The following is a 15319-nucleotide window of genomic DNA, read 5'->3' as shown; positions in this document are numbered from 1 at the left end:
TTGTGTATGTGCAGCTGCCGGCCGGGAAATGCCTCACTGCCCATGATTGGCAGTGTGCAGTGAGGGCTTCCTGTCGAGATTGCTCAGGTGGTTTGGGACTATGATCAGAACACGCCTGAGCCCGTCCCTATTGACATTATATATATATATATATATATATATATATATATATATATATATATATATATATATATATATATACACACACACACACACACAACACATATACACACATAGGCATGCATATACATTCTCACAAATACAGTAGATATAGAAAGATTTGTGTGTGTAAATGCATAGATGTGTAATACACAATTTATTTACAGTTTTCAGAACACATTACTATATTGCTAGTGACCAATTATCAGGTCACTTATAAATGACATAAAATAATATAGAATCAATAAAAGGAATACCGTAGCATTTACAGTAAAACTGGCAAAAAACGTTTGCCACAAGAGAGGATTGAAATAAACAAAACTCAATGGCTTTCAATTGCCGTCTATTTTGCTCTTGCAATGCTCCATGAGAAAAATACAGGAACAAATTTTGCTGTACTGTATGGTTCATGTAGACCAGGGATCCTCAAACTACGGCTTTCCAGCTGTTGCGGAATTACAAATCCAATGAGGCATTGTAAAACTCTGACATTCACAGACATGACAAGGCTTGATGGGAATTCTAGTTCCTGAACAACTGGAGGGCCATAGTTTGAAGACTCCTGATGTAGACCATGCCAGGAACAAGAAAACTAGATTTGTATTAAGACTGGTGAGGTGCACATCACTAGTGTGTATATCAAATAGATAAAAATGCAGCGCCAAAGGTTAAAAGTAAAAAATATTTATAAATACAATGATTGAATAAATAAAAAAAATATTGTTAATAAATTCAGTGCATAAAAGTGACAAAGTGCACAAAATTCATATTCCAAAATACATAAACGTCATGTGCAAAATATTATTGCTAAAAAAGTCCATACATAAATATCACCAAGATATGTGTAAACGATTCTTCCGTGCTGTATATTAAATATAAAGTGCTAGTGCTCACTCCACACACAGATGATCCGTGTGCCTCTGTGCTCAATAGCAGCTCACCTTAATGTCTGACCCATATATTTCAATGAGTCAGACAAGCTGCAGCAATCAATGGTGTATAATGGTAACACACAACCTCCTCCACCTTCCTCCTTTGAGCTCAGGGATGCAGGGTAAGATTGGCAGTAGTATATGAAAAGACACCTCTAGTTCTCTCCGTAAACTTTATTAAATATCAGGACACATAGACAGGTTACACTCACATGTAAAGGCACTTCAGCAGTGCAGGCTCCTGCAGGCTCATCTTTCTCAACTGGGATGTGGGATCCGTGCGCAGGCTCCTTTTTTTAGTAATAATATTTTGCATGTGACGTTTATGTATTTTGGAATATGAATTTTGCGCACTTTGTCACTTTTATGCACTGAATTAATTCACAATATTTTTTATTTATTTAATCATTGTATTTATTAATATTTTGCTTTTAACCTTTGGCGCTGCATTTTTATCTATTTGGTATCATTTGGGTGTAGTGAAAACACTGAATGTACGCAGCCATCAGGTCACTATTGTGTAATATTATTTAGCTTTGGATTGCGCTGATTATCATTCTTTTAGATTTGTACACTAGTGTGTATATGCTTCCAAGTGCCAGTACAGAAGAGTGGTTAGGCAAAGCTGCAGCTGAAAAAGGGCTAGAAAAGATATATACAATGGGCTCAAGTTCATTTCCCCATTCCCAATGCAGGGGAAAAGTGAGGATGCGATCTGGAGAAATCTGTTTTTTTGTTTTTAATCAGCCAGCAAAAAAATGTGTTAACTATGGCCAGCTTTAGAGGTTTTGTCTCTTCTCTGACTTTCTATCAAAATATCAGCAAAGAGCATACTGGACTGTCCCTCCCTCTCCTAGATTAAGTTCTGTTGTACATTAGCTGCAAGTACTCCATTCAAGTACAACATTTTAAGTACAGTGAAGAGATATTGCAGGAGACTGAAGAGATTGAAGAGATACTGAAAGAGATTGGCTTCGAGTTTGCAACTGACTCATTTGTTTTTTGCTGACCATTGCTTGAGAAGAGGTAAGGAATTTGGTCAGGTGTTTGCTATTGTGCATTTGCTAATGAGATCAGCTCATTAAGGTGTTACATTTGTTGCTGGGGGAGGAGCTGTGAAGGAGTGTGTGTATATTTAGAGACATACTCATTCGCTGGCCTAATTCATTAGCAGCAAGTACTCCATTCAAGTACAACATTTTAAGTACAGTGAAGAGATATTGCAGGAGATAGTCAGGAGGTAGGCTGGAAGGTGGAAAAAAGAAAAAAAAAGGTAAGATTTGTTTGACTTAAATTAAAAAAAAAATTTTCTCCTCTTTAAAATGGCAGACTTGGTTCAGTGCAGGAATTGTTGTGCATTTATTTAATGTTCCACTTTTTGGAGATTCGGATGCTGTCAGATCTGTAGGCAATTCTCCTTACTGCAGCAGGAAATTGCATTTTTGAAATCAGAGATATTTAAATTATCTGTTAACCACTTCCATACCGCGTCATGTAAAATGACGTCGGCAAAGTGGTTGCGAGGATCCGGGCCGCCGTCATATGACGTCGCCCGGATCTCCCCTCTACTAGCGCGGCAATCGGGGGTGAGGCTCGTCCCTCGGACATAGCCCATCCCTGATCAAGGTAAACAGCCAATAGAAATTGGCTGTTTACCACGTGATCGGCTGTGTCAATCACAGCCGATCACATGAGCGGCTCCAGCACGAGCCGCTCGTTCTCTTTGGAATGCGCGCCCCCGGGGGCGCGCAGAGCAGCGATCGGGGACGAGGCTCGTCCCTCGGACAGAGTCGATCCCCGATCTAGGTAAAGAGCCAATGAAATTGGCTCTTTACCACGTGACCGGCTGTGTCCAATCACAGCCGGTCACAAATGTCAACAGAGAACACGGTAACTAGCTGTCACCGTGTTCTCCTCCTCACACACTGATCCTGTGTGAGGAAGAGAGTGTGGTAACAGCTAGTTACCAATCATAGTGCACCCCAAACACACTGATTGCCCCCCCCCCCAATAAAGAGCACCTGTCACTAGCCCATCAAAGTACCCGAGTACCTGTCACCAGCCCATCAGGTACTCAGATGACAGGTACTCGGGTACTCTGATGGGCTGGTGACAGGTACTCGGGTACTCTGATGGGCTGGTGACAGGTATTCGGGTACTCTGATGGGCTGGTGACAGGTATTCGGGTACTCTGATGACAGGTACTCGGGTACTCTGATGACAGGTACTCGGGTACTCTGATGACAGGTACTCGGGTACTCTGATGACAGGTACTCGGGTACTCTGATGACAGGTACTCGGGTACTCTGATGACAGGTACTCGGGTACTCTGATGACAGGTACTCGGGTACTCTGATGACAGGTACTCGGGTACTCTGATGACAGGTACTCGGGTACTCTGATGACAGGTACTCGGGTACTCTGATGACAGGTACTCGGGTACTCTGATGATGGGTACTCGGGTACGCTGATGACGGGTACTCGGGTACTCTGATGACGGGTACTCGGGTACTCTGACGGGTACTCTGATGACGGGTACTCGGGTACTCTGATGACGGGTACTCGGGTACTCTGATGACGGGTACTCGGGTACTCTGATGACGGGTACTCGGGTACTCTGATGACGGGTACTCGGGTACTCTGATGACGGGTACTCGGGTACTCTGACAGGTACTCGGGTACTCTGACAGGTACTCGGGTACTCTGACAGGTACTCGGGTATTTTGAGTACCTGTCAACGGAGTACCCGTTATCAGAGTACCTGAGTACCTGTCACCTACCCACCAGAGTACCCGAGTACCTTCCACCTGCTCATCAGAGTACCTGACGCCTGAAGTACCCGAGTACTTGCCGCCTGCTCATCAGTACCTATCACGTATCAGTACTGATCATCAGTACCCATCAGTACAGTATCACCTATCAGTATCAGTAATACTCATCAGTACTTATCACCTGCCTGTCACCTGCCCATCAGAGTATCCGAGTACCTGTCACCTGCCTATCGGAGTACTCGAGTACCTGCCACTTGCTCATCAGTACCAGAGTACCTGTCACCTGCCCAACAAAGTACCTGAGTACCTATCACCCTTCATACAGCCACCATGTCCAAGTCCAAAAAGGTTTATATACGTCCTCCGTTTAAACCTAAATACCGGTGTTATGGCAGCAGATAGCTGCCATAACCCTGGTATTTTTTTAAATGGTGGACGGTTGGCTTTCCGATAAGGGTGGTCCCAGCGGCGGATTCGCCGTGGGATCACCCTTCCGGGATGGCGGAAGAGGCGGCCCCCCCCTCCCGCCACGTTCCGGTCCTTTTCCCCGCTTACCGGACCCGCCGGCAGCGGGGAAAACGATCCGGTCCCAGATCCTCACAGACAGGATGTCGAGTGAGGGCAAGCTTGCCCTCACTTGACTCTATGGTCTTAGAGGACCGGAGCTACGGAAAATGTTGTTGCCTAGCAACCGGTTTAAAGGTCCTTTTTTTTTTTTTTTTCATTTTATATAATAATTTTTTTTTTTTTTCTATCTTTTAGTGTACTTGTGAGATCTGAGGACTTTTTGACCCAAGATCTCACAAAAAAGATGTCCTGTCGTGCCTATTTCTATTACGAGGAATGTTTACATTCCTTTTAATATAAATAAAAATGATCAATTTTTTTTTTTTAAACGGTGTAAAAATAAAAAATAATAAATAAAATAAATAGTAAAAAAAAAAAAAAAAAATTAAAGCGCCCTGTCCCCGTGAGCTCGCGCGCAGAAGCGAACGCATACAGAAACCCCGCCCACATATGTAAACGGTGTTCAAACCACACATGTGAGGTATCGCCGCGATCGTTAGAGCAAGGGGAATAATTTGAGCCCTAGACCTCCTCTGTAACTCAAAGATGGCAACCTGTAGAAATTTTTAAATTGTCGCCTATGGGGATTTTTAAGTACCAAAGTTTGTCGCCATTCCGTAAGCGTGCGCAATTTTGAAAGATGACATGTTGGGTATCTATTTACTCGGCGTAACATTATCTTTCACATTATGGAAAAAAATTGGGCTAACTTTACTGGTTTCTTATTTTTTAATTAAAAAAAGTGATTTTTTTCCAAAAAAATTGCGTTTGGAAGACCGCTGCGCAAATACGGTGTGATAAAAAATATTGCAATAATCTCCATTTTATTCTCTAGGGTCTCTGCTAAAAAAATATATATATATATATATATATATATATATATAATGTTTGGGGGTTCTAAGCAGTTTTCTAGCAAAACAACTGATTTTAGCTTGTAAACACCAAATGTCAAAAATAGGCCTAGGCAAGTGGCTAGGATGCATGATGGTGCGCCTTGGATGTTGGGCCCCTCTATATGGCTAGGCTGTGAAAAAGTCTCACACGTGGTATTGCCATACTCAGGAGGAGTGGCAGAATGTATTTTGGGGTGTCATTTTTGCTGTGTACATGCTATGTGTTAGGAATATCCTATAAATTGACAACTTTGTGTAAAAAAAAAAAAGTTTTCATTTTTTTCCCACATTTTCCAAAAACCTGTGGAAAAAAATGATATGTTCAAACGACCCATAATGCCTCATAGAATATATGCTGGAGTGTTTGCTTTCCAAAATGGGGTCATTTTGTGGACTTTTCCATTGTATTGGTGCTCTAGGGCCTTGAAAAGTGTGATAGGTAGTAAGAAAGTTTTATGTGTATTTATGCTCCTAGAACGCCTGAAGGTGCTTCTTGGACGTGGAGTCTCTTTTTGTGGCCAGGCTGTGTAAAAGTCTCACACATGTGGTATCGCCATACTCGGAAGGAGTAGCAGAATGTATTTTTGGGTGTAATTTTTGCTGTGTACATGCTATGTGTTAGAAATAGCTTATAAATTGACAACTTTGTGGGAAAAAAAAGAAAAAAAATTTTCTTTCTTCATTTTCCCAAGAATTGTGGGAAAAAATTACAACTTCAAAAAACCCACCATGCCTCTTACTAAATACCTTGGACTGTCTACTTTACAAAAAGGGGTCATTTGGGCGGTATTTGTACTGTCCTGACATTTCAGGGCCTCAAGAAATGATATAGGCCGTCAGTACATCTGGTGTGATCAATTTTCAGTAATTGGTACCATAGCTTCTAGACTCAACAACTTTCACACAGACTAAATAATATACACTAATTTCGGTTAATTTTACCAGAGACATGTAGCAGTATACATTTTGGCCGAAATGTATGAAGAAAAATAAATTTTTTGCAAAATTTTATAATTGAAACTAAAAAAAAGTGTTTTTTTTTCAAAATTTTTGCTCTTTTTTTGCATATATCACGAAAAAAAAAAACCCCAGTTGTGATCAAATACCACCAAAAGAAAGCTCTATTTGTGTGAAAAAAATGATAAAAATTTTGTTTGGTTACAGTGTAGCATGACTGAGCAATTGTCATTCAAAGTGTGAGAGTGCTGAAAGCTGAAAATTGGTCTGGGCAGGAAGGGTGTCTAACTGCTCTGTATGAAAGTGGTTAAACAAACTCCAGGGACTGCTGCAATTCCACTGCCACAGAGGACCCCCAGAAATGGCAGATGGGTTACTGTAGGTTCTGGAAGACTTAGAGTGGTGGATAGAAGACATGTCCCACAGTCGGTTGTTCTCCATAATTCATTTGCAGCACTCTCAGAATGTAAGGACAACATGGATATGGACTCAAGCACAGAGGGTGAGAAACCATCGACTCCTATGTCTAATGTATGCAAGACTGCAGCCAAGGACAAAAAAGATAAAGTGAAGTCTCAAAGGAAGCAGCTGTTGCTGGGTGATTCAATCATAAGAAGTGTGGAGCTTAAAGAAAATGGTTTTGTGAGATGTCTCCCTGGTGCTACTGCTAGACGAGATAGAAGACGTATTATTAATATTGTTAAGCAAGCAAAGCAGGAAGGGCATGTGGATGTTCTTGTCCATCTAGGGACAAATGACCTGGCTTGCAATGAAGTGTCAGAGGTGAAAAAATCTTTTATCACACTTGGTAATGACGTACAGGATTTTGCATCCACCGTTTCATTTTCTGAAGTTCTGCCTGTGCATAATGTTCAGAATGATAGGCAGAGGCGCATAAAGGAGTTCAATATATGGCTTAGTAAATGGTGTCAAGAGCAAGGATTTGGCTTTGTTTCTCATGATAGCTCTACTTGGAATAGAAAGGAACTGTACAAAAAAGATGGTTTGCATCTTTCTCTAAAAGGAACAAATGTACTTAGTGAACAACTCCAAGAATTTGCGAAAGAGTATTTAAACTAGGAAGGGGGGGGCAAACGAGTGAAAATACAAGAGTCCAATTGCCCCCCGAAACAATGCCAGAACAGGTCAGAAGCACAGAGGTTAAGAAATGATAAGCTCAGAGTCCTGTCTACAAATGCTCGCAGTTTAGGTAAAAAAATCAATGAACTTGGGTCAATAATGGCATCTGAGAATGTAGATTTAGTAGCTGTTACGGAGACATGGTTTAATGAAAGAAATGACTGGGACATAACCATACCAGGGTACTCTTTATACAGAAGAGACAGAGAAGGCAAGAAAGGAGGAGGAGTGGCCCTGTATGTGAAAGATAGCATGAAATCTAACCTAATACAAGTTGGTGAGGCCAACATAGAGTCAGTTTGGGTTACGTTGCAGTTTGCTAATCATGCAGTAACTCGTGTAGGTGTGATATATAGACCACCTGGTCAAGTTAAAGAACTAGATGGTCTACTAGTTGAAGAAATAGCTAAAATAACAATGAAAGGAGAAGTTATCATTATGGGAGATTTCAATCTTCCAGATATAAACTGGAAAACCAAAATAGCAAGTTCTACCAGGAGTACAGATATTCTAAATTCCCTACTGGGGTTGTCTCTGCAACAAGTGGTTGAGGAGCCAACCCGGAGGGAGGCCATTTTGGATTTGGTATTCACAAATGGGGATTCGGTATATGATGTCATTGTAGGCAAAACCTTGGGATCTAGTGATCACCAGTCAGTGTGGTTTAATATAAGAACTGTGAAAGAGTCACACCACACAAAAACAAAAGTTTTAGATTTTAGAAAAACAGACTTTTCAAAAATGAAATTAGTCATAAATGAGTCCTTATCAGACTGGTACGGATTACATGGAGTCCAGGAGAAATGGGACTACTTAAAAGGTGCATTATTGAAGGCAACAGAAAAATGCATTAGACTTGTCAGTAAAAGCAAAAAAAGATAGAGACCACTGTGGTACTCAGCAGAAGTGGCCCAAATCATTAAAAATAAAAAGCTAGCATTTTGTAATTATAAAAAAACCCAGAGCAATGAAGATAAGGAAATCTACAAGATTAGGCAGAAAGAGGCCAAGCAGGTTATAAGAACTTCTAAAGCGCAGGCAGAAGAAAAACTAGCTCAGTCTATGAAAAAGGGGGATAAGACATTCTTCAGATATATAAATGAAAAAAGGAAATTAAAACAAGGAATAACTAAATTAAAAACAAAGGACGGAAGGTATGTAGAAGAGAATAAAGGGCTAGCCGACTGCCTTAATGAATACTTCTGTTAAGTTTTTACAGAAGAAAAAGAAGGAGAAGGACCTCCACTTGAAAGGATGACTAATGAATCGTTTGATGCATGTGTCTTTACAGAGGAAGACGTTCTAAGATTGCTGTCTAAAGTGAAGACAAATAAGTCACAGGGTCCTGATGAGATACACCCAAAATTATTAAAAGAGCTTAGTGGTGAGCTGGCAAAACCATTAACAGATTTATTTAACCAATCATTAGTAACAGGAGTCATCCCGGAAAATTGGAAATTGGCAAATGTCGTGCCCATTCACAAGAAAGGTAGTAGGGAGGAATCGAGCAACTATAGACCAGTGAGTCTGACATCAATAGTAGGCAAATTAATGGAAACCCTATTAAAGGATAGGATTGTGGAACATCCTAAATCCCATGGATTGCAAGATGAAAAACAACATGGGTTTACTTCAGGGAGATCATGTCAAACAAATCTTATAGATTTTTTTGACTGGGTGACTAAAATAATAGACGGTGGAGGTGCAGTAGACATTGCACATCTAGATTTTAGTAAGGCTTTTGACACTGTCCCACATAGAAGACTTATCAATAAACTGCAGTCATTGAGCATGGACTCCCATATTGTTGAGTGGATTAGGCAGTGGCTGAGTGACAGACAACAGAGGGTTGTAGTCAATGGAGAACATTCAGAACAAGGTCATGTTACCAGTGGGGTACCTCAGGGATCTGTACTGGGACCAATTTTGTTTAATATCTTCATAAGTGATATTGCAAAAGGCCTCGATGGTAAGGTTTGTCTTTTTGCTGATGACACAAAGATATGTAACAGGTTGATGTTCCTGGAGGAAAACGCCAAATGGAAAAGGATTTAGGAAAACTAGAAGAATGGTCAGAACTCTGGCAACTGAAATTTAATGTGGATAAGTGCAAGATAATGCACCTGGGGCGTAAAAACCCAAGGGCAGAATATAGAATATTTGACACAGTCCTGACCTCAGTATCTGAGGAAAGGGATTTAGGAGTAATTATTTCAGAAGACTTAAAGGTGGGAAGACAATGTAATAGAGCGGCACGAAATGCCAGCAGAATGCTTGGATGTATAGGGAGAGGTATAAGCAGTAGAAAGAGAGAAGTGCTTATGCCGCTGTAAAGAACACTGGTGAGACCTCACTTGGAGTATTGTGCGCAGTACTGGAGGCCATATCTCCAGAAGGATATAGATACTCTAGAGAGAGTTCAGAGAAGAGCTACTAAACTAGTACATGGATTGCAGGAAAAAACTTACCAGGAAAGGTTAAAGGACCTTAGCATGTATAGCTTGGAAGAAAGAAGAGACAGAGGGGATATGATAGAAACTTTTAAATACATAAAGGGAATCAACTCGGTAAAGGAGGAGAGCATATTTAAAAGAAGAAAAACTACCACAAGAGGACACAGTTTTAAATTAGAGGGGCAAAGGTTTAAAAGTAATATGAGGAAGTATTACTTTACTGAGAGAGTAGTGGATGCATGGAATAACCTTCCTGCAGAAGTGGTAGCTGCAAATACAGTGAAGGAGTTTAAGCATGCATGGGATAGGCATAAGGCTATCCTTCATATAAGATAGGGCCAGGGACTATTCATAGGATTCAGATATATTGGGCAGACTAGATGGGCCAAATGGTTCTCATCTGCCGACACATTCTATGTACAGGTGTCTGCAAAGGCTGATACCAGGTAAAATTCAAGAACTTGCACTCATTGTATTTACAAAAACACATTTCAAGGCACATCAATAAATTCAAAACTATTATAAATTTATGCATATGCTATACAGACCCATCTAAATTTATAGTATCAAACGATTCTACTTTTTGCCTAGAAGATACAACATACATGAGATAACGTAAGACTTTTCAAAAGAAAATAACTTACTGTTCTTGCAAGATCTGCCCGAACATCCGCTTTTTTAATCAACTGCAGTCGGACATCTGTGTTAAATTTTCTGCACTGCTGGATGTATTCATGACTTCCAAGTGGTTGGGTACTTCATAAGAAATTACATAGAAGACCAAAACAAAATTAGAAAAATCAGTAAGGATGTAAATATTGTATTATACTAAAATGTTTACTAAAGCCGGCCATTTAAGGAGCAAAATTTGTCTGGTTCAGCACGGACAGGCCAATGTTCGATCTATGAATGGACAGGGTGGTTGTATAGAAGTTGATCTACCAATTGACTTCTGTACAACTGCCCTGTTAGAAAATCCCCACTCAATCAGAACTGCAGGCTACAGTCGGCAGCACTGATCACTGTATTATGACAGCAGCGAAGTCTCCCCTGATGTCAAATTACAATAGCTCAGTGGACAGAATGTGTGGATAGGAAAAGCGATTTCTTTTTTTCCCTTTAACCCACTGGTTAGACAAAAAATATTTACTAATGTATGGGCTGCTTAAACTGGTTGTAAAGTCAGAAGGTTTTGTTTATCTTAATGCATTCTATGCATTACGAAAAAAAGCCTTCTGTGTGCAGCAGCCCCCCCAGCATGCCTAATACTTATCTGAGCCCCCTCTCAATCCAGCAGTATCTACAAATGCCTCAATCCTCTGGGACTCTCCCACTTGATTGACTGAGACATTGGTTTCTGCTGCTGTCAAACTCAGTTGGCCAATGAGGAGAGAGAGGGGGCAGGCTGAACCACAGCTCTGTGTCTGAATGAATGCACAAAGCTGCAGCCCAGCTCGGGTGCCCCTATAGCAAGCTGTTTGCTCTGGGGGCAAACAGGAGGGAGGGGCCAGGAGCTCCATCCAGGGACCTGAGAAAAGGAGGATCTGGGCTGCTCTTTGCAAAAGCACTGCAAAGAGGAGGAAAGTAGAACATGTTTATTTTGATACGGAAAAAAAAAAAGAGACTTTACAATCACTTTAATACTAACAACAAGAAATGGCTAAAAAGGAAGTAAAACTAGAGTAAAAGTTTTTAAAGTAAAGTAGATATGCACTTTGTGTTTTTATTTATTTTAACCTCTTAAAGACCAGGCCTATTTCTGACACTTGTTGCTTACAAGTTAAAATCAGTATTTTTTGCTAGAGAATTATTTAGAACATGCAATTATATATATATATATATATATATATATATATTTTTTTTTTTTAGCAGAGACTCTGGAGAATAAAAAGGTGGTCGTTGCAATATTTTGTCACACGGTATTTGCGCAGCGGTCTTTCAAACACAATTTTTTTGGAGCAAAAAATGGATTTTTGTAAAATCTTACCGTAAAATTCTTTTCTCTTAGCTCATTAACAGACGTAGTCCTCGGTGATACAGCACCTTCGGGTTATGTTGCCTCCACAGGAGTAGGACTAGACAGGAAATTAAAATGCTCTGGCCACACCTTAGGGGCAGTCCCAGAGGGTATATCCTCTCTCTCTCTGCCTCAGCAAATCAGTTATGTCACAAAAGCAGTGTTTAGAGAATTTAACCCAACCCAACTCAATGATAGAGGGGCGGGTACTACGTCTGTCAATGAGCTAAGAGAAAAGGATTTTACAAAAATCCATTTTTCTCTATCGCTCATTGACAGACGTAGTCCTCGGTGATACAGCACCTTCGGGAAGTCCCAGAGCAGTATCCCAAATGAGGGGTGGGAAAAAGGAAATCAAATCCAAATCTAGAAGGCCCAACCGGTGCCAACTAGAAGTTTACAATGCTCATCCTTAATGATGAGACTCAACAAAAAAATTTTCAAACAGAAAAAACCCTCGAGGTAGACCACCGGTCTCCTCAAATAGCGGCCTGCAAAACCTTGCGGCCAAATGAGGCATCCGCCGATGCCATCACATCAATTTTATAAAATTTTGTAAAGGTATGTACCGACGACCAGGTGGCCGCCTTACATACCTGGACCACTGACGCCTGATGGCGAAAGGCCCAGGAAGTACTGAGCGCTCGAGTGGAGTGCGCCCTAACAGGGAACGGAGGACTCTGACCCTTAATAGAATAAGCCTGTACCACCGTCTGTCTAATCCATTTGGCAATAGTCGCGGCAGATGCAGGCAACCCCTTTCTGGGGCCATCCGTGATCACAAAAAGTGAATCCGTCTTACGGAATGATTCCGTAACCTTCAGGTATACCCCGATTGCCCGAACCACATCCAAGGAATGCAACGCATGTTCCTGATGATGCTTGGGCTGAGGACACAAGGAAGGTAGTACAATATCTTCATTCAGATGAAAATCTGAAACCACCTTTGGAAGAAAGGATGGCTTAGGATGAAGTACTACCTTATCCCTATGAATCACTAAGTATGGGGACTGGCATGATAAAGCAGCCAGTTCTGACACCCTGCGTGCAGAAGTGATAGCCACCAAGAAAGCCATCTTCTGGGATAAAGTAAGCAAGGGAATCTCCCTGATGTTTTCAAAAGGAGGTTTCTGTAGAACCGACAAAACCAAATTAAGATCCCAGGGCGGTAAAAATTTGAGATGGGAGGAGGAAGATCATAGATCTGCTTATAAACACCGTACCTCACCCTCTCCTAAAAAATCTAGAAGATTGTCTTTGGATTATGTGGGAAACTATCTTGGTCCTTCTTATCAAGACCCAAGAAAGTTAGTGTCCAATAACAGATATGAATCTTTACAAGAGGACACAGACGAGAGTGAGGATGATGAATATGAACCTCAACACAATCATTCTACCAACACCCCCATTAGCCAAAAACCGAGGGGTTTTTTAGGGAAGGGCCACAACAAAGGCAAAAGAAAAAAACAAGGGGGTGCAGGGGAGGTGACTCCAGGAAAAAGGAAAAGATGAAAGGGCAGGGCATCTTCAACCTAAGTGGAGTCACCCTGACAGATTCAGAACAACGGACCCTAGACAAAGGCCTGAAATACGCACCAAAGAAAGGCATCAACAAATTTGACACATTCATAGATGTGCACAAATATGTCAGAAAATTAAATGTGAAGAGACATTTTTTGTCAAATGCTAAGGAAAGAAATTATACCAGCTATCAAGTTTCTCCTTACAGTCACACTAATTTAAAAAATGCCTCACTCTTTAATCCCCAAGGTGTCAAAAGTAGTAACATCACGGTATTCAAAGATTTGGTTTTGAAGGACCTTGATGAAGCTAAATTCTCTCACCATATTCAGAAAGATTTGATGGAAGGAGTTAAGTCACTTTGTGAGCGTAAAGATTTAATTATACGCCCAGCTGACAAGGGAGGTGGGGTTGTGCTGCTGAAAAAAGATGATTATGTGGAGGAGATGGACCGCTTATTGTCTGATGGTGAGACCTACCGGATCCTCCCAAATGATCCGACTTACCTATACAAAAGGAAGCTTGAACGCTTAATTTTGAGAGGTTATGAAGAGGGCATTCTCAATGAAAAAGAAAAAGAACATTTAGTTCCTTTAGCCCCCAGAATCCCACTTATTTATTATCTACCCAAGGTCCACAAAAGCTTAATAAAGCCCCCAGGTAGACCAATAATAAGTGGGATAGATTCAGTCACCTCACGTATAGGTAAATATGTGGATCATTTCCTCCAGCCTCTTGTGCAACAAACCCCCGCATTCTTAAAAGACACCTCCCAGTGTATCCAGGAACTCACCAACCTGGAGACAGATGGTGAGGTATTGATGGTTACAGCGGATGTTTCATCCCTGTATACCATCATACCTCACCAAATGGGATATGAAGCTGTCAGCACCTTCCTTGACAACCATTTTGACCTTCCATTCAAACAAAAAGTGTTCATTCTGGAGCTTTTACAGTTCGGAATGGAGCACAATTATTTCTATTATGGTGGGAATTTCTATTTGCAACAGACTGGAGTGGCGATGGGAGCAAAATTTGCTCCCAGCCTTGCAAATTTGTTTATGGCACTATGGGAGGACCGTAACATCTATGATAACCGTGAGCCTAATATCTTCCTATGGAGGAGATATATAGATGATGTACTACTGCTGTGGAAGGGTGACACCCCTTCCCTCAAACTTTTTATGGAACGACTGAACTGCAACGATTGGGGCATTCGCCTCACCTACCAGTTCAGTGAGGTTTCCATCAACTTCCTAGACCTTACCATCTATAGGATAGGATTTAAGTTTGGCACTAGGACATTCTTTAAACCCACGGATAAGAACGGGTTCATCCCCCTTGATAGCTGCCACCATCCAAATTGGCTATCTTCGGTCCCCACCAGTCAGTTTAGGAGGATCCGCCGTAATTGTACGGACTCTCATGACTTCAAGGTTCAGAGCGACATATTGAAGGATAGATTCCTGGAAAAAGGTTTCAAAAAAGAAGCTTTGGAACAAAGCATCCTCCAAGTTAAAGATGTACCACAAAGAGAACTAGTGGTCCCTAAACCTAAACAAACTGGCGCCTTTTCTAAATTCGAATATGCCTTTGTTACCTCCTTCTCCACTGGATATAGATGGGTTAACAAGACTTTCCGGAAGTATTGGCATATCCTTAAGGGAGATAGAATCCTAGGACCAAATCTTCCCGAAAGACCCCCCATCATATATAAGAGAACCAGGAATTTGAAAGACCTGATTGCTCCTACTCCAGTTGAGAAGCCTGCCATCCCTAGAATGTTTTCTAATATGAAAGGCTTTTTTCCTTGTAAAAAATGCCGGGTATGTAAAGAGTTAAAAACACAGAGAACTAAAACTTTCAACTCTACAGTAACCAAGAAAAAGTACGATATCCAAAACTTTGT

At 41.0% G+C, this 15319-nt stretch overlaps 1 protein-coding gene across 1 annotated transcript in view; it reads right to left on the bottom strand.

Annotated features, from left to right (window-relative positions):
* The window catches only part of PIK3C2B (phosphatidylinositol-4-phosphate 3-kinase catalytic subunit type 2 beta), an 858553-nt gene that overhangs the window by 640758 nt on the left and 202476 nt on the right, over positions 1-15319 (bottom strand). The window contains exon 6 of the mRNA XM_082244643.1: positions 10517-10628. Coding sequence (XP_082100769.1) covers positions 10517-10628 — 112 coding nt within the window. The remainder of the gene's footprint in view (positions 1-10516; positions 10629-15319) is intronic.

The sequence above is a fragment of the Pelophylax lessonae genome (genome assembly GCF_965119305.1).
Source record: "Pelophylax lessonae genome assembly, chromosome: 2".
Classification (NCBI taxonomy): Eukaryota; Metazoa; Chordata; class Amphibia; order Anura; family Ranidae; genus Pelophylax; species Pelophylax lessonae.
Note: the sequence above shows the minus strand (reverse complement) of the source record. Positions and strands in the feature narration are given on the sequence as shown.